The 25,308-nt window shown below is 37.1% G+C and overlaps 1 protein-coding gene across 3 annotated transcripts in view; it reads right to left on the reverse strand.

Moving 5' to 3' along the window:
* LOC144038026 (uncharacterized) overlaps positions 1-25,308 on the reverse strand; it is a 57,118-nt gene that overhangs the window by 24,319 nt on the left and 7,491 nt on the right. For 2 of the 3 annotated variants that reach the window (XM_077550070.1, XM_077550071.1), the window contains exons 4-29: positions 22,545-22,713; positions 22,201-22,454; positions 20,973-21,098; positions 20,703-20,900; positions 19,386-19,526; positions 18,991-19,248; positions 17,716-17,902; positions 17,456-17,622; positions 17,206-17,349; positions 15,434-15,612; positions 15,164-15,336; positions 14,852-15,076; positions 14,656-14,765; positions 13,964-14,191; positions 13,091-13,205; positions 12,762-12,981; positions 12,516-12,663; positions 11,571-11,748; positions 9,812-9,989; positions 9,023-9,149; positions 8,795-8,914; positions 6,200-6,350; positions 4,856-4,968; positions 4,563-4,713; positions 2,466-2,714; positions 1,807-2,019 (exon numbers count right to left, since the gene is read on the reverse strand). In XM_077550070.1, the coding sequence (XP_077406196.1) occupies positions 1,807-2,019; positions 2,466-2,714; positions 4,563-4,713; positions 4,856-4,968; positions 6,200-6,350; positions 8,795-8,914; positions 9,023-9,149; positions 9,812-9,989; positions 11,571-11,748; positions 12,516-12,663; positions 12,762-12,981; positions 13,091-13,205; positions 13,964-14,191; positions 14,656-14,765; positions 14,852-15,076; positions 15,164-15,336; positions 15,434-15,612; positions 17,206-17,349; positions 17,456-17,622; positions 17,716-17,902; positions 18,991-19,248; positions 19,386-19,526; positions 20,703-20,900; positions 20,973-21,098; positions 22,201-22,454; positions 22,545-22,713 (4,522 nt within the window). Of the gene's footprint in view, positions 1-1,806; positions 2,020-2,465; positions 2,715-4,562; positions 4,714-4,855; positions 4,969-6,199; positions 6,351-8,794; positions 8,915-9,022; positions 9,150-9,811; positions 9,990-11,570; positions 11,749-12,515; positions 12,664-12,761; positions 12,982-13,090; positions 13,206-13,963; positions 14,192-14,655; positions 14,766-14,851; positions 15,077-15,163; positions 15,337-15,433; positions 15,613-17,205; positions 17,350-17,455; positions 17,623-17,715; positions 17,903-17,978; positions 18,092-18,990; positions 19,249-19,385; positions 19,527-20,702; positions 20,901-20,972; positions 21,099-22,200; positions 22,455-22,544; positions 22,714-25,308 lie in introns of those variants that run through there. The other variant, XM_077550072.1, reaches the window with a different exon arrangement.

Consider the following 25,308-nt stretch of genomic DNA (forward strand, 5'->3'; position numbering starts at 1 on the left):
ACTGTCATACGCTCACTACCTGCAGCAAAAGTCAATGTGATGACTAATAAATCCGCTAATCTATTTTATTGTCAAAATAAGCCTTTCAGTTAAATTGAAAATAGAAACCTGAGATCAAACTGACCTACATTCTGACAGGTTTTCCTTTTGTGCAAGGCATACACATTTACACACGATGCTTGTACAGCACATTGCAATGTGGTGCCCCTGTTCTTGTTTTGTTTCAGGCTTTCAGCTTTTATTTCCAAATGTTTGCATCTGGATCTGATACACAAGTTAGAGTTACCTTTTGTTTCAATCCACCCAAGTATTGGAACATGTGACTGTATTTGTTGTCCTCATTTGCAGATTTGGATTTTGCCACTGAAGAGTACCTGAGGTTTTTTTGGTTAGAGGCCCTGTCGGGCCATTTTGAGCCAAATTGTGCTGGCCCTGCCCGAGCTGGAAATGGTCCTTAATATAACCTCATTGGTCATTTCATATGTAAGCCTATCTGTGGATACAAATCCAAATATTGAATATCACAAAGCAAGAACATGTTGATTTTATCACCATGTATTTATGAAATTTGTACTGGTTGCCTGGTCGAACCAGCATCAGTAAACTTCCCCATTAATGTCTGACCCTGTACTGTATATTAATCATAGTAAGAGGACCAATACAATGTATCAAAGAAGAAGAAAAAAAGGAGTAGACTCAGAAGTAAACATCAAAGTGGTGAATCAAGGAAAACAAGAACCGTTTAGAACCATTGTGAGAGGTGGAAAGAAAGACCCTATAATAACTGTTAGTTGCCGTCAGCATCAACCTCAACGTGGAGTGACGTTATCTGCAGTTCACTTCATGAATAAAAGTACAGAGCTACACCATTGCTGGATTTTGGCAAAAAGCACAGAGATGAGCCTTACAAATTCTGGAAAAAAAGAAAAGATTAACCTTTACCAAAGTGATGTAAAGGTTAAAGCTTTGAGAACGAACGAGTCTGCACATAATCCTCAACATGCAAGCTCATCTGAAAAACTCATCGCAGGTAATGGTGTCATCTGGAACAAGCTCATTAATCTTTAATGATGAATTACATGAAGGCAGCAGCAAAATGACTGTCTGCAGAAAGACAGATACGCCCCCTACCAAACTGACTGGAAGATAATTGGGCTATTATCTTACACATTTCCAAACAAAAAAAAATGTGTTCATCAGGGGAAGAATCGGAAGGTTTTGGACTGGACAAATTCACCTCCAGACCTAAATCCTATGGAGCATGAATTTTATACCCGCTAAAGGGAAGGAAATGAGCAATGTTATGGAAAAGCATCACGAAAGAAGAATGCATACAGTAAGTTTGGATTGAGCACCACTTTCACTTCAATTGTATGTTTGTTTAGAAGAAAAAAAATGACCAAACAAATTCCTATGAAAAATTATAGAGGGGTGACTAAGTGGGTCAAAAAAACAAAAACATTAATTTGTTTTTTGTTTTTTTTAGGCATTGGATGAAAGTGTAGCTACAGGAGTGTATTTTGAGGTCAATACATGTCTAGTAAGAAGTGTCTGATTAAATCAGAGCTAGGCAGTGTAAAACAACCTATATCAAAAAAGGACATCATGGGTTCACTGTTCCACCACAGGACGGAACACTACTGTTTGGTAGAAATATGGACGGAACACTACTGTTTGGTAGAAATATGGACGGAACACTACTGTTTGGTAGAAATATGGTACTAAGTAAACTTAGAAGTGACAGAAAATAGCAATTAAGCATGATCTTAGTCTGCGAGAACGTCAAACACGGATCAATTACAGTACCCGTTTGGGCTTCTGTTTTCCTTTTCTTCGTCTTGCTTTGCTCCAGTGGGAAGAACACGCCGTCTCCATCTAGTGACACCACGCGTCCATCAGCCAGAGGAATTATGGGTAGAGTCCTAAGAGTTTGCAAAATTGCATCCCCATCCCCATAACCATGTTCCACAGCCCTGAAGTTGCAAACAAGAAGTCTGGCCAACTGACGCAGGCCAGCATCTAGAAGAGTGGAAGAGTTGCTTACAGTATATGCTTTGGTGCAATGATTTACAAATTAGTCCGAAAACAGTTTAAATAAACAACTATGAATGCATATGCATTAATAAATTGATAACTTATTTTTGTTGTAAAATGTAATTAAAAAAACAAAATACTTTTAACAAAGCAGTCGCCAGTGAGTATGGGTAATAAATAAATAAATAAACAAACAAAATGAACAAAATCAAAATAAATAAATAAATAGAAATTACGGTTTAGCAGCTGTACCAATTGCTGCTAATAAAAAAAAAATTGTCTATTTTTTTTTTACATTTTTCATGTCCACTTTTTCACCTTAAATACTCATCATCTGCTCACATGGCAACATATATGCATGGTAATATAATAATTCATTTAAATGTTTTTGATGAAAAAAAAAACATGTTGACAAAAAATCCTCCACTCACCTGTGTGGATAGTCTCTTCTTTCATCAGCTCTTTGGCCATGGCTGTGGTTACCGTGGTAACATCAGAGCCCCTCAGGTTACGAACTCCCAGGTGGGAAAGAAGAGAGGTAGGCGGGGCAGGGCTTAGACTGGGGTGCAGATATGAGAGCAACAGATGCTTTTCCAGCTCATCCTGGTTGATAACCTTGCGAATCACAGCATCCTTACAGACCGCCACTTGGGACGGTAGCTTGTACACAACCTGACCATCTGTAAAGCAAGAACATAATGTAAACAGTAAATGGCACTTGAAACAAATGATAGACAGGACTTTTCAGTCCCAAACAAATGAGATACTCAGCATAGATTGGATGTAATTTTGTGAATGCTGAAATGTTAATTTATATTTTCATTTTTTATTATCCTCACTTTTTTTAATGCATTTTAACTCCCACATAATACAGCCGATTTACGTACACTGTTACAATTTCAAAATGTTCCAAAAATTCATGCCTCCCAGAATATTATTTTTTTCAATCCACATACGTAGTTTTCCCACAATTGAATACTTTACATAAAAAAAAATCCCATTAATTTTCAATAGGACAGAGTTTCAGCATTCCACTTATTTAAATACTATGGCGCAGTTAGTGAAAGTGCATTGTCTATTGACCAAGGGGTCGGGGGTTTAAATCTTCACGCCGACTGTGCATTGCAAATGGATCCATGGGCATGAAGTGATATGCATATATACCTACTGTATTACCTATTAAAGATAGATATCACATAAATGATGATTACCCCCCCCCCACCAATAAAAAAAACACAACAACATTAGTTTTCACTAGCATTCAATTTGGCGATCAGCAACACATCCTACAATACCATTTCACAACATGTCAAGCTTTTTAGCAAGTCACTTATAGCTCAGTGGTTAAAGCAGATCAATTTCATTTCACATCATTAAAGGGACTGTAACATGAAAAATCTACTTTATAGAGCTTTTAGTCATGTTAAAATGCTAATTCCTCACCAAAAACATTACCAAAGTTGTGTTTTCCTCCATTCGTCCATGTATGAAAAATTCGAGGTTATTCTGCTCTCCAAGCACTAGCCCCTCCCAAACTGAGAAAACGAGCTGTTGGCACGGTTTGACGTCATTGCATGCGGCCTCACCCCTGCACCGCCTCTGCGGCCCACTTTCTCTGAGACCTCTCTCCACGGGATAATGACAAAAGTAGCCTTTATCAATAAACATTCTGTCCATATGAATTCAAAGCAATCAATTATTCTTCACATTTGCAATGTCAAAGTGCAATGGAATGACAATTGGCTGTCTTAAAATCCATTGGCTGACACTGGTGTAAACTACAAGTAAAACATTTGCGCTGATGAATTTAAATGAATGGATGGTGTAGTGGATAGTGTGCTTGTCCCATAAGCAACAGGACACAGGTTCGTTATCTGCTGTGGTGCTTTTTTTCCCCACAAGTCGACTGAAACTCGTTTGACAAACAGTAGCAGGTCAACAGTATGTGGGAGAGCAGGGTTCAAATCCCATCTTAGAATGTTTCTATTTTATTTAATATCATTCAATTATATTTAATAATTAATAATGCTCACATAATTTATCTTTTGATATATTTCATAACTATTCCACAAAAATTCAAATATTAGCATTCGGCATTTACATACAATTTTTCCAGAAATTGCACGTCTAGGTCCTATATGGCAATTTACATTTTTATGTAAAACATCTTAAAATTAAGATGTGTTATTTCTATCCACTGGTTTTAATTAAGTAAGGTGATATATATAACAAAATAATCCCAACATGCTTTCCCATGCTGTCCCAATACATACAGTAAATACTGGACTGAAATGTTATATGAGATTGCTGTTGACACAACACCTGAGTTATAGTATCATATTCAGAGATGTGTGGTTGCCATGGTAATGGCAATGATGCTATTCTCCATATCGCAAGCCAGCGTACAATCAAAACATTAGAATTAATCATCATATTAAAGTTGTGTTTGTACAAAGTCGTTTTTTTAAGTGGCCCTAGCATTTACCATTCTATTTAATGTTCAATTAAAATAGGCGGGTGAGTAATACCTGAGTTGAGTGTAGGCAGGAAGGCCTTGCCCTTGAGCAACTGGATAATCTGACTGGCGACGGGTTTAAAGAAGTCCATCACCTCATCAGGCAGGGGGATAAACTGCAGGAACTGGCAGAGACCCCTAAGGCCCGTGAACTCTGGGTGATCCTGGAAAAGCAACAATAAAACATAAGTTAACATCAAAACATGGAAGTTGGACTGCACATTCCAAACAAGATTCTAGTGGTCCTTCTCTATCATGTGATCTATCAGATATGAGAACATTTAAATTCTGCAGATGCTGACTTACATGGAAGGCTTTCATGGCCTCAAGGAAGAGTTGTGGAATCTCAGATCGGAGCCACTGGTTCCATGAGCTGTCTCTGTCAACATCCTCTCGAGAAGAAGGGATGTCAAAATCACCTGAATTGGGGGGGAGGGGAAAACTTGCTTGGCTGATTGTATACAAGAATGCACAGTTGATACCTTTCTTTTGCACTTCCTGTGTTAATTTAATGTCATACAAAAACTTTTATCTATAACTACACACATGCATACAAATAAAGGGAAATACAATTATTATTTATATTATTATAATTATTCATTAGGAGCCATTATTGTAAAAAGGACATTTAATTTTTTTATTTTGATCTCCAGCCATCCATCTATTTATTTTCTGTTATGCTTGTTCTCATTAAGGTCATGAGTAAGGACTTTGAGTGACATGAATTTTTGGAATGTGGGAGAAAGCGGAATATCTGGAGAAAACTAACATAAACATGGTGAGAAGACCATGCAAACTAAAATGGAGGACCTAATGCAAAATTAATAATATGTTTAAATTAGAAATGAGAAATATTTACCATTATTGTGGTACTTCACTGTAAATTACACACATTGTATATTAATGAATAAAAAAATAGTCATTATTATCTAGCTATTTTACTGGTTCTCATTGCAGTACTACATCATGGAAATTCAACTTTCTTCACTTACATTGTGATTTTACATTATTTATTGAAGTGGAATCTTATTTTGTATGTTGTAGTATACAATTTTGCATATTCTACTTTCCCCCCCAATGTTTGACTTTTTTTTTTTTGTCATGATCACAATTTTTGCAAGTCACATAAGGTCATGTGATTTGCCAGTACTGTAATGATTGGCATTGCTGAACCTTACTGGTACACTTGAGTACTGCATGTGTACAATGAAATTACTAGCTTCATATTTTTTTGGTATGGTTTTTACTTAGAAACAAATCATATTTTGAGGGAAAAATGCATACCTGTAATACAAATAACTACATTGGCAGGTCTGTTACTCTACTTGACAGGCGTACTTACCGTTACGGTTACCTTCAAATTTGCTAATATACTTTATTTTTTTTATCTTTGGGGCCAGTTTGAACCGAGATATCAAAAACTCCAGGGAATGATTAAAAACTGATAACAATTTTTTTTAAATCCAAGAATATATGTGAGTGACTTTGTGTTTGTATTGCCTGTTGACTTCATACATCACACATATTGCTTGTGTGTTATATACAGTTAAGATGCTTAAATGGTCAAATTGTGGTTGATTGGTACATTTCTCTCACATTACAAAATGAATAAAGGTTTATTATTGTCACAAAAAATAAGAATAAACCAACCTTGTATGATGAATCGGAAGCCAAAGCTGCGAAGAGGCAGGTAGGCGAAGACGGGCTGTTTCTGTGGTTGGCCTATAATGTCACCTCCGGAGTTGTCACAGTTAAGTTGGAAGGCGAGGGCAAGCTCGGTCAATTCAACATTCTCTTTAAGCTTCAGGAAAAAGAAAAAATATATATTGTCAAGATGGAACAATAATATGGTAATGGAAGAATTGTATACTGTACTGGGAAGTTGGATGACATGGAATCAACCCACACCAATTAAATTGAAAGATGTATTAGTATTAGCCACATATTGACAACATGGACTGTAAACTGCTTAACAACCATACATATCTCTCAGCCGTTAAGTCATATATTTAGAAATAGCCATCGTTAAGTAAATTGCTAGAAAAAAAATCAGATACAAGACTATTTTTCAAGAAATGACCTGATCACAAGTTACCAACATGCATATAGAAAAATAGACATTCCACAAACACAGTACTTGCAGAAATGGCAGACGAGTGGCTGAAAAATGCTGATGACAAGAGGCTTGTGGGGCTGTTAATGCTGGACTTCATTCAGTGCTGCTTTTGGTTTTGATTGATCATAAGCTATTGAGTTTTGGGTTTTCTTTATTGTCATTGCACATGCACAAGTACAGAGCAACGAAAAGGTGTTAACAGGCTCAACCGTCTAAAAAACACAAAAAAAACAATGACAAAACAGGGGATACGAGTTGGAAGGCCCGTTGGCATACGCTGTAAGCGCTCCGAGATCTTAGCTAAGGAAATGGGGAGGGAAAAAAAGGTCAAGCTTTCATCATGTTCCAACAGGGAGCATGTTAAAAAAAATAAAAAAAACGCACATCCAGCATGTGACATCTAGACATAACAGACATGGTGGAATGAGGGAGGGGAGGACGGGGGAAGGGGGGGTGTCCTGCGATAACACAGCAGGGCAGTAGCCCAACGAGAGCGCTCACCAACATCTGTGACCTTCGCGGGGGGAAGATATGAGCACCAACAGAGGTGTTGAAAAGAGGAATGTGTATGTGTGTGTGCGATGTCAGTGTCGTTCGTATCAGAACACCGACTCAAAACAGGGGAAGCGTCCAGCCGTATTTCTTGATTCAGGAGAAAAGTCCAGATAACATGTTTTGGGAGCAGGCTGACATTTATTTGGTTCGGCCTTGAGTCACTTTAGCTGACGACTGTGTCGCGCTTCAATTAGCCAAATTAGCAATCATTTTGTTCAAGACGAGACGCCAACTTTTCATTGGTTAATTTAAAGTTCCTTTAACACCACAATTTTTTTTAAAGCGCGAATAATGACCGGCCCTTACTTGGAAAGCCTGTACTCGGGGAATTCCAACTGCAACGCAGCAGACACGACCATGTCAAAATTTAGCAGTAATAGATTTAATAATAATGCATATATTTGTGGAGACTGGGGTCAAGTTGTATTTTACAATTTTAAATATGTGCAGAATTTCACAAGTTACTTCATGTTAAAGATTTGATAGCTCTTAATATGAAAAGAAAAATGCACTGAGCTGTCACCAATGTCTTACAAATGCAATTATGCCATTTAGTGGCAGAAAAATGACCTAAAAACAAATTAATATCACACTTATTTTTTTACAGTACAGTACACCTTTATAATTTGAATTAAATTTTGTGAATTATTATGAAATTACTGTATCAATGACTAAAAACATGCAGCCATATTTCTATTACTTTTTTTTCACTTTTATGTTAACAAGATTATGAAAACTTAGAAAAAAATATTTCATTCTACATTTAAAACAGATATAAAATTTGCAATTAATCGTGAATTAACTATTGAAGTCATGTGATTAATAACGATTAATAATGTTAATCGACTTACACCCCTAAAAAAATATATAAATATATTATAAAATTTGTTTGGCTGTGGGCATCAAACACAAAGTTAGCAGTGATACACAAGCGCCTTGTTAGTAGTAGCCGTTAGTTGTTGTACCAGATCATGCTGTTAGAGTATTTTATGCATTGTTTATTAGTCAAATGCTTATGCTAAGCTACTTGCGCTACCAGAAGTGGGATACCTTATATTTCAGAATAAGAGCATAATACACAAACATTCTTGATATCGTTCCGAAAGTGTTCATGTATAAATGGTAAAAGGAATACACTTATATAGCATACATGTAATATTGATCCTACGTTAATTTATCAATCTGTATTTGGTTATTATTTCTTACAGTTGAAGTGTTAGGCCCCAATATATATTTTCTTCTTTATTATGATCCTTTGTGTTTAAATTGGGGATTGGATTCATGATGGGGTCAAGTTTTGTTTTATTCACCTACTTATTTTATGTTAAAATGGATAGTACATTTTTGGTTTGTATTTTTGTTGTTTTAAACGAAAATGACTTGAATATGATTGACAAATGTGGTCTAACCAACTTAAATAAATAAACCTTTAAGTACCAGTGCACATTCCTGTAAATCTTAATCTTATTTCCCAAGAGGAATCCCTTCATGAATTTATGCTACCATTTTATTCTACATCAGAGTGTGTCTGTGCACTGCATAACATATGAATGTGTGAGCAGTGTGCAAATCACCATATTGGGCTGCAGTGTAGTCTTGACGACAAGCCAGCGGTCAGTGCCATCTGAGTGATCCACCTCAAGCACATTATGATTTAGGTCTTTACGTGTCATTGTTACAAGGCGGTTCTCAGCCTGCAGGATTACAGATCGAGCAGAAAGCACATCAAGAAAAAACAGGTTAGACTTCAAACAAAAAAACGATGCTCATAAAAACAAGTAGCATGAAAGTGCCGGAGGTACCTGATTGTAGATGGTGATCGAACGTAGCCGGTGCAAAAACAGCAGCAGGGAAGGGTGTACGTCATGGAACAGGTTTCGGGTCTGATGGCTCTCAGAGCGTAGAGGAAGGCAGATCTTGGTTGTCCAGCTGGTAAGAAATCAAATGTAGCGATTCATAAGTGGCTTATTGCAACATTAAGGCTTGAGACAAGTGGTTTCAATATGCTCTATGAAATGGTATGTGAACAAAAAAAGTCAAAAAGGCCGTTTTGTCATGAATATCACTAATGTAAGTTTTTTGTCACTTTATTGTGATATTTATAAAATATTAAGGAAGCCAGTGATACCTTATTGACCAAATAAAAATGCTAACTCAAAAGTTAGGCCACGGTATGAATCATTTGGGCTTCATTCATTAGTGATATGGCAAATAAGTCACAATTATTTTTTATTTATTTTGTCCAATCTTGATTATTAACACGATTTTATATATTGTTTTTAAAATTGGCAGTTTTAATGCATCCATACTGAAAACTACAGTGCTTCAACATTACATTAATAAAATGTACCACTTAATAATAGTCATGGCTGATATCTACATTGTTACCCTCAGCTGCGCGTTTAGCTGCATGATTGGTCTTTGTTTATTTCTTATTATTACTTTCTGTTTACGTCTTTAAGATCAACTCTGATTGGCTGTTGCTATGCACATTTCCACCGCATCTGATCGAGTAAATACGATCACAGCTGATCATCCTGAAATTTAGCATGACCACTTATCAAAGTCAAAGCCTGGTCACCACATCATACCTGTGAAGAAATGGCTCATGTAATTGTGGGTCGAAGGGCCTCTCATCATCCATCCAGTGGGGGAGGATGTATCCCATGGGGCCGCACGTCTTGTCAAAAAATAAATGGAAGCCATTGGAGTGAATCTCTGGACGATCTGTGACCTTGAACACTGACTTAAAGCCAATACCCTTTTGTCCTGCAGAGATCAAAAGGACAGTCTTACACATATAGTAAGCTTATGACTCATTCTTCACGAGTGCTAACCACGTGAAAAGTGTTGAAAGAAAAATCCAGTCTCTGCAAATCACACTCATGGAGGGGAGTCGAGGTCTGTCGGGAGCACCCAACTAATTAAAGTGAGAAACGGCGCAGTTATATAACAATTGTATGATGCAAGAGTTAGGCCGTTTTCTGACGTAATTCAATCAATTAACATGTCTTTAAATGTGTAGAATTATAAACTGAAGATATATCACCATACTCTCTTAATTAAAAGTGTACAAAAGTATGTTTTTCAGAGAAATCAAGTGGAAGCTGATGATTTTGAGGAGGAAATGGAGTAGTAGTTATGACAATTATTTTGGCCATGATATAATTAAGCACTATATTTCATAGCATTGGCAATTTATTTGATATATTATTGATTATTTTAGCCTGCAACAATCATAAAAAATGCCCGTGAAATCCTGGAAGAACTTTGCTAAGACTGTCTACAAATTACCTATCGATGACATAAGTGCCACAAATCACCATATATCCAGTATTTATTTTATTTTTTATTATTATTATGATTGCTGTAGTAATTGCCAGTGGTAGAACATACATCACCACTCCAAATTTAATTTATTATTATTATTATTATTATTATTATTATTATTATTATTATTATTATTATTATATGATATGTCATTTTGGAGTGAGGCATTTGTGTGCTACAAATATTCACAGCAATAAATGAAAAAAACCTATAGCCTGGACATAATTTTAATTCCTTGTATAAAAAAATAATAATAATAATGATAATAATAATAATATAAAAAAATCCAATTTATTTGATGTAAAACTTTTGTTTTTTAATTAGTGAAAATAGTTACTTTGCCTGGTAATGAGTTACTTTTATTATGAAGTTACTAACTCAGTTACTTTTTTAAGCAAGTAATGAGTAACTATAACTACAGTAATTACTTTTTTTAAAGAAACGTTCAAACACTGCCCATGATCTAGCATATTTACAGGTAAATGTTGATTAACCCTTTTAAATAAATCAAATAAAAATATATACATTGCCGTTCAAAAGTTTGGGGTCACCAAGAAATTTGCTTTATATTTACAAGAAATGCACTATTTATCAATGATGATAACTTGAAACTAATCAGAAATGCACCCCATATATTGTAAATGTGGTAAATGACTATTCTAGCTGTAAATGTCTGTTTTTTGGTGTAATATCTACATAGGTGTATAAGAGGCCCATATCTAGCAACTATCACGGCAGTGTTCAAGGTACAAGGTGTTTGCTCATTGCATCAGAAGGCTAATGGATATTAGAAAACATTTGTGCAATAATGTTCACATAGGCTATTACTCCATGCGAGAAATTGCCAAGAAATACAGAATTGCCTGGGTAACCCCAAACTTTTGAACGGTAGGGTATATATTTTTAGATATACAGTAAATAGAAAGTTAATTGACATATTGCTGCATCTAGTGAATTGATCAGTGATTGACTATCATTTTTTGATAAGCGATCAGTAATCGTGTAAAGCCTAATACATACCTATGTATCCATATTTGTGTTTGCCCTTGGTACTTTGGCCCACATCACATATAGCCTTTATGTTTGTCTCCTGGAAGCCAGCTTCATTGTTGAGAACAGTGATGCAGTCTCTCTCAACCACAAAAGCCAATGCTGGAACACCATCAGACTCTGATGGGTAACTGTTGTCATCTGCATTCTGGAAACAGTGTGGTTAGAATCAGTGAGTCATGGTTGCATATGCAATACTGGGTTCTTCTTTAGTCTACCACAGCTACCACATCTAAAGAATGTCTCCTCTGCACACTCGTCAAAGTCATGGAGCGAAAACACAGCTTCATCACGTACATAAGTCAAAACAAGCCTAATTAAAATAAATCATAGCATGTGTATTACATAATCAAACAGTTTAGAAGCTTAATGTGCCATAGCTTGTTTTAATGATGAAATAATTTTTCTTTAAAGTACTATGTAATTGTATGTATTTTTTACAATAAATTAATTTACATTATAATGTTAAGATTAACATTAAAAATGAATAAACCCATCTTAAGTACCCTTTTTCGGGGGTTGATAAATTAATGTAACTCATATTAGAGGATTGTTGATAATGTAAATACTAAGTAGGCTGCATTATAGTTACATATAATGTGCAAGGTTTACCCACACTGGTTTAAGACACATTGCAAATACCACACACCTATAAAAAAAGTTATAATCTTAATGATGGGAAAAGTAAGCTTTATGAAGATTCATGAAGCTTCATGAAGCACATACGATATTTTTTTTTATTCCTCTAGATGGTGCCCTTGGTTAAAAAAAAAAAGGACAGTGCAATGGAAAGTGATTACATTTCCACTGCATCTTTAAACTAAGAATACCATCTAGAGTCAAAAAATGAAATCAAGTACTTCATGAACCTTCATTTAAGGTGTTGTTAGTAGTTAGTATTAAAGGGAACAACACCTGAATGAGTTCCAAAACAAAATGCGTGTCTTTGCTGTACAGCTCAGTTGAGAGTCGGTCCAAGCTTCTGCCAAGTCGGTCCTGGTGGACCTGCATCAACTTCTGACCTTCAGCTGTGAGTTCTACACCAATCCCAAACTCTTTTTTTCTGTCATAAAAAGGGAAAAGAGAAGAAACACACTGATTAAGCTTTACTTTTGGGAAACTGCTACAAAAAAGTAAGGGGAAAAAAGTATGACAACAAACCTTATTTCCTCAATTATGGTTCTGTGGACATCTAAAGGGGGTTGTGGTTGACAGGTGGCCATCTCCTCTTCATTCAAATCCATAAATTCTGGCTTATTGTCACACACACCTTGGAGCTTGTTGCAACTGTCTGACATCTCACTGTCTGACCGTGAAGCAAACAGCTCTTCTTCAGCTGATTCTCCCTCCTCTGGCTCTTCTCCTTCTTGCGCTTCATTACCTTAAGCCAATTAAAATATTATAATAAGTATTTGTATAATATTAGATCTCGTCAATCCAATTAAAAACAATCAATTTAACACACAACACATAATGTATTCCTGTAACACCTTGTTGAGGGCTGTGGTTGAGATGACAGGGGGATAGACTGCTGTCTGTTGCATTGACTTCAAGACCCTCATCTTCACTCATATTCACACCTGACAGACTACTACTGCTCTCAGGCTGAAATCATAAAGCACATCAAATCATAACTTTGTCAAAGCTGAATAGAGAAAAAGGACTGACAATGATTGAATTCAATCATGATAGCAAAACTCAAAATTATTCCAGTCACGCATACTTCATAAAACTGGCATGATTTCCTGTATCAGTCAATTTATATCTATTTTTAATACAAATGTAATTCACAGCCAGTGTGAGTCAAATATATTGTATATGGAGGACCAAAACTTCCCAAAATTAAAAAATAAGTAAATAAAAGTGAAAATAAAAATGAAAATTAAAATTAAATATAATAACAAAATAAATATAAATGGAAATAAAAACAACTAAAAAAATATGTAAATAAAAGTCAAAATGAATACGGAAATAAAAAAAGACAAAAAAATTAAAAATACAAAAATATATATAAAAAGAATTAAATATAAATCAATCAATAAAAACGCTGCACTCTCATATTTATTTATTTCATGCTGCTGTCAGCATTTTAACATTTACATATTTTTTTAATCTTCTTTTTTATTTTTGTATTAGTTTTATTTGTATTTATTTGTGTATATATTTAGCTGTTTTTATTTCCATGTATATTATTATTATTATTTTGTGTTAGATTTTTGAATTATGTTTTTTATATTTGTTTTTATTTTCAATTTTATTTACTTATTTGTTTGCTTTATTTTATTGGCAGATTTGGTCCTCCATACATATATTTGTATTGGTACATATTCAGTGTGTTACTTTTGAGTAATATCAGCATTCACCTGTGTTTGGACTTTGTTCTGATGAAAGGGTCCTGGGGATAAGGTGCCATTTCGGGTCTGTGATGTTGTCAGCTTTTTTTGGTAGTCCTTCACCCACTCTGTGATGCCCAGAAGGATTCCGAGTCGATGCAAACGGTTTATGTGTCTCGGGTTTGACTGGGCTGCGGTGATTAGGACCAATTTTGACTTTGTTTGGCCCAAAACTCTAGACAAAGGCTCTAAAAACACCTGAAGGCCACATTAAGTTTAGAGCAATTACACCACTTTATCAAATGCATACAATGCTTTATTTCATTATTTTTAGGAGACATCAATGTTATTCCGAAATAAGAATTGTTCTACTGAACTAAACTATGAATAGGATTAATCTAATAACACTAATAAACTGACAATTCAACTGGTACATTTACACTACAAAACATTGTGAAATCTCCAAGTCCAACACAATCCAGTTTTTCTGACTTCCAAGTGTTTTAAATATAAGGATAGCTAGACAGTTTGTTTACAGAGTTACAGTATAGTGTGACCTACTGGTAATGCCATTCTATACATATTGCAATTGCAAAAACATTTTCAATTTAACGGACAATCGGCTTTAACGGACGAAGCATCCGCCATATTAGTCAGTTAAATCGATTTCCCACTGTATAAAGACTTCCTACATTCTACTTGTGCAATGCAGTGCAACTAACCTGCTGCAAAAGAGCCTGACATATTCTGTTTGGAATTCGAACCAAACAATCCAAAACAAAATTAGCCACTGTGCAGTAACATGACATGTCCTCTTCAGCTCGAGACAAATCTAAAACACAAAAGCTCATTTTAGCAACACAGCAAGGTTGCATTTTCAAATATAATACAATTGAGACTTCAATATTGCTCTGCTACCTTCTTTAGCCACAGCTGCAGCTAGGGAACTCTGAATATGATTAGCCAGGAGGGCCGTGGGAGCATTTGTGATCCCATCGGCTACAACAATGGACACTAGGTGGCCAGCTGTCCCCACGGGGTCAAGGGTCATTGCGGCATTGGAGAAATACTTGTCTCCTGTGTCTGAAGTGATCTTGAGCATCAAATTCGGTCCCACCTCCAATGCTGCTAAGCCTGTATTTGCTATTATATGTCAAAATGGAAGGTGTCAGGTCATTGTATCCTCCATTGGTTACAGAAATTTCCGACAATATCTGTACAAACACCTACCTGCATTTATTTCAATAAAATCTTTGAGGGAGCCATGCAAAGGTTTGAATATAAGCTCCCATTGACTCCATTCACTTAAATCCTCTAACAGAGGACATGAATTCAAACTGGCCATTGCCTGGACCTTTGACATCTCCCCAAGCCGCCCCACTGCTTCACACTCACTTTCGGCGCTGGTGATAGCGAAGAGAAAAGGCATTGGTAAAACTAGTTCGTCTGTCAGGGGTTCAACAGCAACGGACAAGCTTTTGTGTGGGTTTGAGACCTAACCTTAAAATTCCATGTCTGGCAAACAATGTAGACTCATAAAAGACTTGGCTCAGTCCACCTCCAGCTAGATCTTTCTGGCAATGTACTAGTCTGGCCAGTGTCTGTATCGAGCCATAGCCCAAATCCCGACTGTCCTGCACTCCATAGTGGGACCGCAGTGCCAACTCGATGTGGGACAACTGAGAATATTGAAAGGAGAGCAGTATGTTTCAACTTCAAAATCATGTATAGTAAAGGGGGTCCTCAGTTTACAACAGCGTTCTGTTCCTATATTGGCGACATATATGGATTTGTACATTGAGTACAAGCGCCCTAGTTTATCACTCAATTACCAGAGGTGGGCATCAGTGACGTCAGTGACGGACAACCATTTTGTTGGCGATTAACAAATGACGGAAAACGTTGAAAATTCGACAGACTCAGTGTTGCCTGATGTTTTTCTCTGTCAATGCAACCATTAATAACCAGGTCCGTACCAATAGACCCTCTCAAGTCTGTCAATGACATTTCGCTGACAAATAACGGAAGCACTGATGGTCGCCTATTTCACTACACTGATGAACCGTTGAAAATTCGACAGACTCAGTGTTGCCTGATGTTTTTCTCTGTCAATGCAACCATTAATAACCAGGTCCGTACCAATAGACCCTCTCAAGTCTGTCAATGACATTTCGCTGACAAATAACGGAAGCACTGATGGTCGCCTATTTCACTACACTGATGAACCGTTGAGTACTTACAGTTCTTTCCTGGGACTGCGGCTGAGCCACTCTTTTTCTAATACAGTAAACAAGTAAATATACACTTACCATGTATGCTAACTTCCTCGCTCATCATTCTCCAAGAATTCTCTCTTTTGACTGTGTCCCAATACTGATAACTTGACCGTGTTGTAGAGCTCGGGTGACTACAGACCGTGATGATAATGTTTTACTCCTGTTATAAATTCCTTGTTATTGCTATGTTTATTATGCAAGCATTAGTTTTGTGTTTAGTTTGTTTGTTTTACATCAGGCAGGTTATTGAACAGCTAAGGGGTCCTAAAAAGGTGAAGTGTTGGGTCCGTTGGCCCTGCACGGCAGTATTTCCGGAATCTACGACCATGTGCACATACTATATGTGGCGACATTACTAAAGAAAAGAATTGTAACATAACAAAAAATGTTAAGCGGAAAATAGTGTAGGCAAAATGGAATTGCACGATGAAAGCGTGGTTAAAATAACGTTGACACGTTGGCCATTGACGGACTGCACCCATGAAATTTACTGTCGTTCCGACTTCTAGAATAGCGATTGTAATTTAGCAATGACGGAAGCCCGGTTTAAATAAAGTTGTCGGATTGGCGGACTGACTGTTTGGTTCGGCATGAAATATTGACGGATTGACGATAATGAAAGCATATCCCGGCTATTGACGATTGCCAAATGACGGACTCTCAAAATTCACTGACGCGCCCACCTCTGTAAACTCTGTTAATGCAAAGTTTTAATTATCCTAGGTGCTTGAAAGAAAAACACTTCTAAAATAATCTATTAAAAACGGTAAATTTGGCGGTAACTGAGCGTGCCTTCTTGTGCACTGTGAGAACATATTCTCACGCAATACAAGTACGCATGTAACGAAGTGAGCATTCTTGTGCCGTGTGATAACGTAGTCTTAAGATGAAGCTGTTAGTTACCTTAAAATGTTGCATTTAAACCATCATAAACTGAGGAACAACTGCATAGAAAAAAAGAGTGAGGAGCTTTGTTGTACTTAGATGTGGACTCACTTCATCTTGACCACCAGATGTATTTTGCCCACACTGTTTGATGAACTCAAATATGTCCTGTTTGGTGGGTCTGAAAAAACATCTTTCACATTTCATGCCACTACTTCTCAGAATCAATGCTGAACCAAGCACGTCCTGCAGTAGCTGCATTCAACACAAACATAAATTTGTTTGATCAAGGATTGAAATAGCCAAGATCAACGGCTGGCATCTAAATACACACAGCGAGAGTTAAAAGTGCTCTTGGTACCTGAATGTGTTTAACCAAGAACTCCAAGAAGGTGCCTTGACCCAAGGAATGAAAATTTTTGACCTTGAAGTGCTTGGTCAACTTCCCCTCTAAGATGGCAATATCAGCCAAATGAATGGCTGAGTTCACTGAGGAGAGGCTATCTTTTAGGTACTGCTTCACTTTGGCTGAAAAATTCAATCATAATTAAGGGACTTAGTTGCAAGAATGAGAAGCAAAAATACATCTTATCCTACCCTTTAACCATCTTGAATTAATACCTTGACTGGGATTTGATGTGGCAGGTCTGTCTTCCATTGGGTCTGTTTTTTTAGAGGTTTGAGGAGTTTTCTCCTTTGCCACTTGGTCCTGTGGTATAGCTAGCGAGCCACCACAGATTGCCAACTGAAAGAGAGCTGCTGCCAGCTTGTTGCCTGACACTTGAGTTAGGAATCTCCGGACAACCATCTATAAACAATAAAATAACACAATTAGCAAAATACATGAATAGGGGGTTGAGGTGTGTCTTTGTTCAAAATCTCACATTATGCCATTGTCCCTCGCTTCTGGATAAAATAAGTAACTAAAAACATCACAACTTGGACCAGAGGAATGTGGGGCCCTGAGACTTCTCCACTCTTATATCAGGATTCGCCTGTGATGAGAGGAATCCAGAGAGGAAGTCCCAGAACAGTGGTGAAAGAAACGTGGCGAGGCATGGGGACAAGGCTAGCAGCAAAGATCAACAATAACGCCAAAATATGCTAACTAGACAACACAACGAACCTCATACAGCTTACAAGGTCTGAGAAGCATGATGTTAAGGACTGTTGCGTTTTCATTTTATCGAGACGCGGCTTAACGACAACAACCCAGGCTCGTTAAAAATGGCACAAAGTGCACCTGTCGTTTTGTCACTTAAGATTTAAAGCCGTTTAACAATGCTTGCAAGCTTTAAGGTGTACAGTTACGCAAACACTTTCAGCACTCTAATCTCATTCAAATGAAGGCTACTTTGGTATCCACTTTTTTTTTTTAACTTGATTGTCACGCATGCACAAACGTAAAGCGCACTTCGTTTATTAGAATCTTTGTTGTTATAGCAAAATCAAAGACCATCCCAAAGAGCACAGGCGCTCCGCTAATTTAAGTGCTCAGCCCACTGCTAACCCACGACTGTGCTTAACGCCAGCAACAAACACATCACCAGAATTGCACATGACTGGGGTTGGGCCTTAATACCAATACTAATAAATCCAAGTTCAAAAATGTATGTTACAGCTGTCAGTTGTACTGTAATTTACTGTGAACCGAGCAAGCTAGCAATAGCATGAGCAAGTTTTAACACAGCCACCTCGCACTGATTTGAGTATGGCGAGAATGAAGTGAATTCACGTTTGTTCCGCACACAACTCCTGAGTAACGTGAGGCGGAAGTTATTTAGGAGTTGTGAATGCAGCAGTCACATAAGCATTTTGATATGGCCCTCGACAACTGTTCCACTTGCCCACCGCTACTTTAATAAAAGCACATACCTTTAAATGTCTTCCACCTACCCTTAGCGCTGCAGAGCTGAACACATTTTCTGCATTTGTGAAGACTGCTAGCACTACTTCTGCTGCAGTCAAGGAGGCATATTTTTTTCTGAGGTCCAAGTTCCCTGCAAAGACAGAGCTTGTGCCTTTTACTGGGTCCAGGACACTCTTCTTTATCTTAAACAAATGCTCCCGGGTCTCTTCTTCCAGCTCTTTCTGAATGGTTTCTTTGATCTGGTCCATTACGCTATGCTCACAACGACCCACTTTATTTAATGTCTGCAGGAAACACAGAAAAAAACTTTCATCCACATGCTGTAATATTTGTTTTTAATTTCAATGATTACTGTACAAAGCATCTCACTAAGAAAAAGACTATATTAAGTACATTTAAAAAAAGTCTACTAAATCCTTACCGCTATGGGCAGTCCAAGACTGTGTATCCTGATGCCCAGTTCGTAAGGAGACCCACAGTTATAATGATCAGCGAGATACTTCATAAACTCAGCCAGGTCTACTATGGGTTTGCTTGACTTTCTCCTGTAATTGCGAAGTTGCTAGAAACAACAAAACATTTTAACATGTAGATTGGGCACAGAAACTGGCTTTACATACAAGTGATGGAAAAAATGACTAGACTACCCTTGTTTCTTCAGTTTCTTGTTCATTTTAAACACAACATGGTTTTGTTGATAGTACCCAAAATCACCAAGTTCTTACATTAATTGCTATGGTTAAAGGTTAAAGTACCACTGATTGTCAGACCCACCTAAGTGGGGCGAAATTCGTTCTCCGCATTTGACCCATCCCCTGAGGGAACGGTGAGCAGCAGCAGGGGCCGCGCTGGCATTGTACTGCCAAAAACAGTGCTTTTTAGAATTTTCTTTTTTTTCTTTTCTGTCCGTAAGGTACATTGTGGTTGTCTAGGATAATAAATTTGTTTACATTTGTTTCTGTATGGATGCATTACTTAAATCAAATAAGTTAATTAAAGGCTTAGTCAACCTTGAAAATTTGACAATAATGTATGTGACCTCACTAGTCTAAACATTCTGATTAATACATTTGAGGAATTTGAGTTATGCAGCAAAATCCAGCCATTTTTATCCATCTCAGGGGGCGGCCATTTTGCCACTTGCTGTCGACTGAAGATGATATCACAGTTGCTCAGGGCTCAGACAACAATTAATCACAGCTCATCTGTTTTCTGAAGCTGAGTTGTGATTGTTTTTTACCTGAGACCTGAGCAACTGTGATGTCATTTTTCCTCAGTAAGTGGCAAAATGGCCGCCTTCTGACATTGATAAAAACTGTTGGATTTTGCTGCTTAACTCATATTCCATTAACACAATATTAACCAGAATATCGTATTTGGACTAGTGGGGCTGCATAGAACATATTATAGTCCAAAAATTTTTTTTAGGTTGACTTCCCCCTTAAAATGTTGCCCTAGTAATTTTAAGTATATTTCGTGAGGACATGCATGCGGGGAAAATTCATCTTTGTTGCTGCTATTTACAATTTCTAATTATAAAAGTGTAGATGATTTTGCTGATCAATATTTTGCAATGCTTTCAGAGTGACTGATACAGTAATCATTTCAGTCACTATTTTATTTCTACATGGCATCCATCCACGCCAAGTACAGTAAATGATGCATAGCTTAACAATGTTAGAATGCAAACATGTTTACATGCTGAAAACAGTTTCATCAATGTAATAATTAGGCACACCTTTAAAATATCCACTGTCTCAATCTGCGGGATATCGTCATCCTTGGTGTTACTGTCAATCTTGAACATGCGGTGGATGATGGGGATCTTGCAAAGGGGTCCCAGGTTCAGCTCTTCATAGCGTTTCTTGTTCTTTAGACCAGCCAAAGTCTGTCCCAGCTCATACAGGGTAAGGACAGATGCCACTGCTTCCGTGGACTGACAAAGAAAAATACTTCAAAACAATGGATGAAATAGGAAACTTCTGATTTGATATGAGTGGCTGCTAACCTGTATGTACATTGTTATCTCTTTCACCAAGTAGTGAAGGTCGTTCAGGGCCTGAATACCACGATAATTTAGCCTTTCTGATTCTTTAGAAGTAAGTTGCATTAACCTGCATGTCCTTGAGATCACCTGAGAAGAGTAATAGGGAAAAATGTGCAATATTTCACAGCAATGCTACACAATGTTATGAGACGAACATTTTCGGGACTCTACTACTTTTAAACTAATCCATTCATCCTTCAAGTCTCCAAAACAAAAATCTAAATTTACAACCAACAGTGAGTATACATGTTTGCAGTTTAGTGTTCATTGTTTTTGTTTCCTCTCCGAAGTCAAAATTTGGCAAATTTAATATTTTTTCAAAAATCTATGTTTGGTCAGTCCACACGTGTTTTACAAATTATTGACCAATATAAAGAATTGAAAATGGCTTGTCCTCTTTGATAAGGCAATGTTATTGGTTGAAAAATATGTCATCTTTGGGGTCGCGATTTTGGTGGTGTGGGTGTTAGGCCTGACGCCAGCGATATGCAACGTGATTATCAGTTCTATCTTATTTTCACCAACAATTAATTTTTCATTTATTTCTATTTTGTGATTGATTTTAATGGATGTATGGGTTTTTTTCCAAGGCCAATATTGAATATTAGTAGTCAAGGAAGCTGATAACCAATATTTAGAGACAATATTTACTTGAACTAAAGGGAAAAATATATGTGTAAAAGTTTTCCAAAATTTCAAAATATCTTCAATGTAGAATTTTCACTTTTATCTTAGTTTTAACTTCAAACAATAAAGAAGGTGCAGAGCGTTCCCAGGGTCAGCAGCATCTCTATATTATAAAGTTGACTGTAAATGTAAATAAACGGTTCCCTGAAGTGAACAGGTTTAAATTGATCTATTATCTGCCGTCAGATTTATTAAAAAAAAATAATTTGATGCCGAATTCGTGAAAATGTTGAATATTGGCGCCTACTCCTAATATTTGTGTTTGCTGTGATGTTTACTAGCGACTTTTACTTTTTCAATGTCACTTATAATCTTTTCACGTAGGTCTCCTCACAGCCTGGCTCCATATGGACTCAAACTATATTTTACTATATTTACGCTATCTGATTTGCTTCAAGCACAGGGCTAATGACGATTTCATTCCACATTTTCACAAGCAAGGTTCAAAGTGTATTACATTTCGAAAGCTCGAACATTTCAAAAACATAATTTTGCTTTTCACCTTTTCTTTGGTAACGAGCTCTCCCTCTCTTGCAAGGTCTCGTATAACATCCTCCATCAGACTGCTGACCATGTCTGGATCCAGATCTCTTTTCCTTTTACCTTGGACTTCATCATCCACCATATCTTCTATGGCCCGCACATTATCTCTATGAACCTCCCTCAACTGAGCATTAAAAGCTTCTCTAAACACACTGCTCTTGCTCCAAGCTGTGTCACTCATTTTGCTTGTATTGGCTGCAACGGATTGCTGTACTGTACAAAAAAAAAACATTAAAAAATGGTTTACTAAAAATGAGTGCATATTTTTCTCAGTACAATCATATCATATCAGCATCACCGTACCAGCAGTTCTAGTGTCAGATGGAATAGGCAGGTTGTTTTGGCAAGATGATTCCAAACTGTCATACATGGATAAGTACAGTTGAAATGGAAGCTTTTTGCCATGGTGATGAAAATAGCTAACTTCCAGTCGATCCATGCATGGTTCAGTTAGCTGGTATTTTTCAGCTACCTGAAACACAGTAATAACTTTTAAAAGACCCATTCACGGAGGTACAATGGCATAATTTGTGTGTTTTCAATGAAATGTTGAATATAAATCATATTTAGTTTATAATTATTACTTTCTTCAAACTCTTACAATCAACATTACAATCTATAAATATATTAACTGTTAGTACACCTCTTATATTTAATGGGATGGGACAATCTCGCTCTGGTTATTTTGAATTCCTGATTCTCATACCAGTGTCTTATTGAGCACAATAATGCCACCTGGAGTAGTCGTCATAAGTCTTTGAGGGTGTAGCTCAACTTTCCATAACATCATGAAATCATTTTAAACTTCTGTGTTTGAGAGCAAACTAGTTGAGACTGACTCAACAGTGCCTCTGCTGGTTGCACCCAAGTAGTGCACTCAGTTTTACACATGATTAATCAACAGACTGTTCCCCAAAAAAATTATATATATATATATATATATATATATATATATATATATATATATATATATATATATATATATATATATATATATCTATCTATATATCTATATATATATATATATGCTAAAATCAACAATTAACAAATGCATTAAAGGCCAAATGTTTGGACACAAGGTACCTTCTCATTCAATACATTTGCTTTATTTTCATGACTATGTACATTGTTGATTCTCAATGAAGGCAACAAAACTATGATGACAACTATGACAACTAACGAACACATGTGGAGTTATGTACTTAACAAAAAAAAAGAGAACATAATAAAAGAAGTACATAAATAAATTGCCCCCCTTTTCTCTGATTACTTGTTTGCACATTCTTGGCATTCTCCCGATGAGTCACCTGAAAGGGTTTTCCAACAGTCTTTAAGGAGTTACCAGAGGTAAAAATGCCAAGAGCAGGGGTGGGCAAACTTTTTGACTTGCGGGCCACAATGGGTTTGAAATTTTGACAGATGGGCCGGACCAGGAGCATTTGGACCTCATAGCACAGTAAAAACACACAGATAAATGTACAACCCAATTTACTTATAGTGTGCACTTAGGACTGCGTTTTTCAAATGTGCAAAATCCACATATTTAAAACAGCTTTTCCAATAGCTTCATTTTTATTGTTTTAGCTCAACTTTTGCTGTGTTTTTATGCTTTGTAAAGTGACCTTGGGTGTTCTGAAAGGTGCTGTTTTTAAATGAAATGTATTATTATTATTATTATGATTATTATAAAATAGCCCTAATCCAAGTAGTACGTTTGCCTCAATGAATATGCAAGATGCGGCATTTACACACTATTTGGCAAAGTGGGAGGAGAAATGTAAATAGATTATAATAGCACATACACTGTGATCCGTCAAACCTGGTGACTGCATCTATTATTAATAGATTTCAATTCAAGGCGTAAAGTTAAAGAATTTTTTTCCATTGGCCCAAACATTTTTAACCCGGGCCCACAGTACGTGTGACACATGCGGCTGCATGATAGCTGCTGCTGCCTGTCACGCGCTGAGGACAAAGCGCGTACATCCAATCCGTCTCTGACCACTTTTCCATCTCCGTGGGGGACGCATAGCACACGGTGTTTGTGCAGCAGCTCAAAAAGAAGCCAAAAGCCAACGAGGAAACGCTCATAGAAAAGCTCGACGCACGCCCCGGGGATGTATTCACCAATATCAACAGTCTCCTGCATGAGCGCTCCTCACCTCACCCATGACAACATGTAGAAAGACTATCTTCAGCTGTCAAAAGGATCAAAACACGCAACAGTGCCACAATGTTGACTGAGGGACTGAACTTTTTGTCCCTGCTTTCTTTCAAAAAAGAATTGACCGATTCTCTGGACTATCAGGACATTATTGCTGTGTTCAACACAAAACCGTGCCGTCTCCTGCTGTAAATGTCCAAATCCAGGAAGAATTGTATTTTATGAACCAGTTATCTTGAGTTAAGCTTACTGTCATTCTCCCGTTTATTTTAATAAATTGCAAACGTTGTTATGAATGTGCCCTGCGTATCTTTCTGTCCCCTTTCTGTGCGTAAACGAGCTTATCAGTGAGACCCCGACCCAGTGATCATATTTTCCGGGTGTGTAGAAGTTACACAGCAGTGACTCTGGTGTAAAACATAATCTGCACAGGAGTCTGAGGGAAGTGGATCCCAACACCAGTCATCCACTGCTCGTACTGCTGCAGCTGGAGAGCGCGTTCTCCAGCTGCACCCGTCACTTATAGGAATCCTTCACTTTACGTGAGACCGCGCCAGCGATTTTATTTTCTGCGCCCTCGTAATTAAAGAAGCGAAATAACGCCATAAAACCTTACCTAAATCTAACCTCCCAATTCCAACCCTTAATGCTAAGTGTCAAGCAGAGTGGCAATCGGTCCCATTTTTATAGTCTTCGGTATGACCCAGCCAGGAATTGAACCCACGACCTCCCAGTCTCAGGGCGGACACTCTAACCACTCGGCCCACTGAGCTGAACAAAAAAATAAATAAGTAAATTAAAAAAAATAAAAAATAAAAAAATGTTTTAAATGTTTTTTTATCTAGCCTTATTGGATAAGTTCGGCGGGCCGTATTTGGCCCGCAGGCCGGGGTTTGCCCATGT

Source organism: Vanacampus margaritifer, chromosome 18 (genome assembly GCF_051991255.1).
Source record: "Vanacampus margaritifer isolate UIUO_Vmar chromosome 18, RoL_Vmar_1.0, whole genome shotgun sequence".
NCBI lineage: Eukaryota > Metazoa > Chordata > Actinopteri > Syngnathiformes > Syngnathidae > Vanacampus > Vanacampus margaritifer.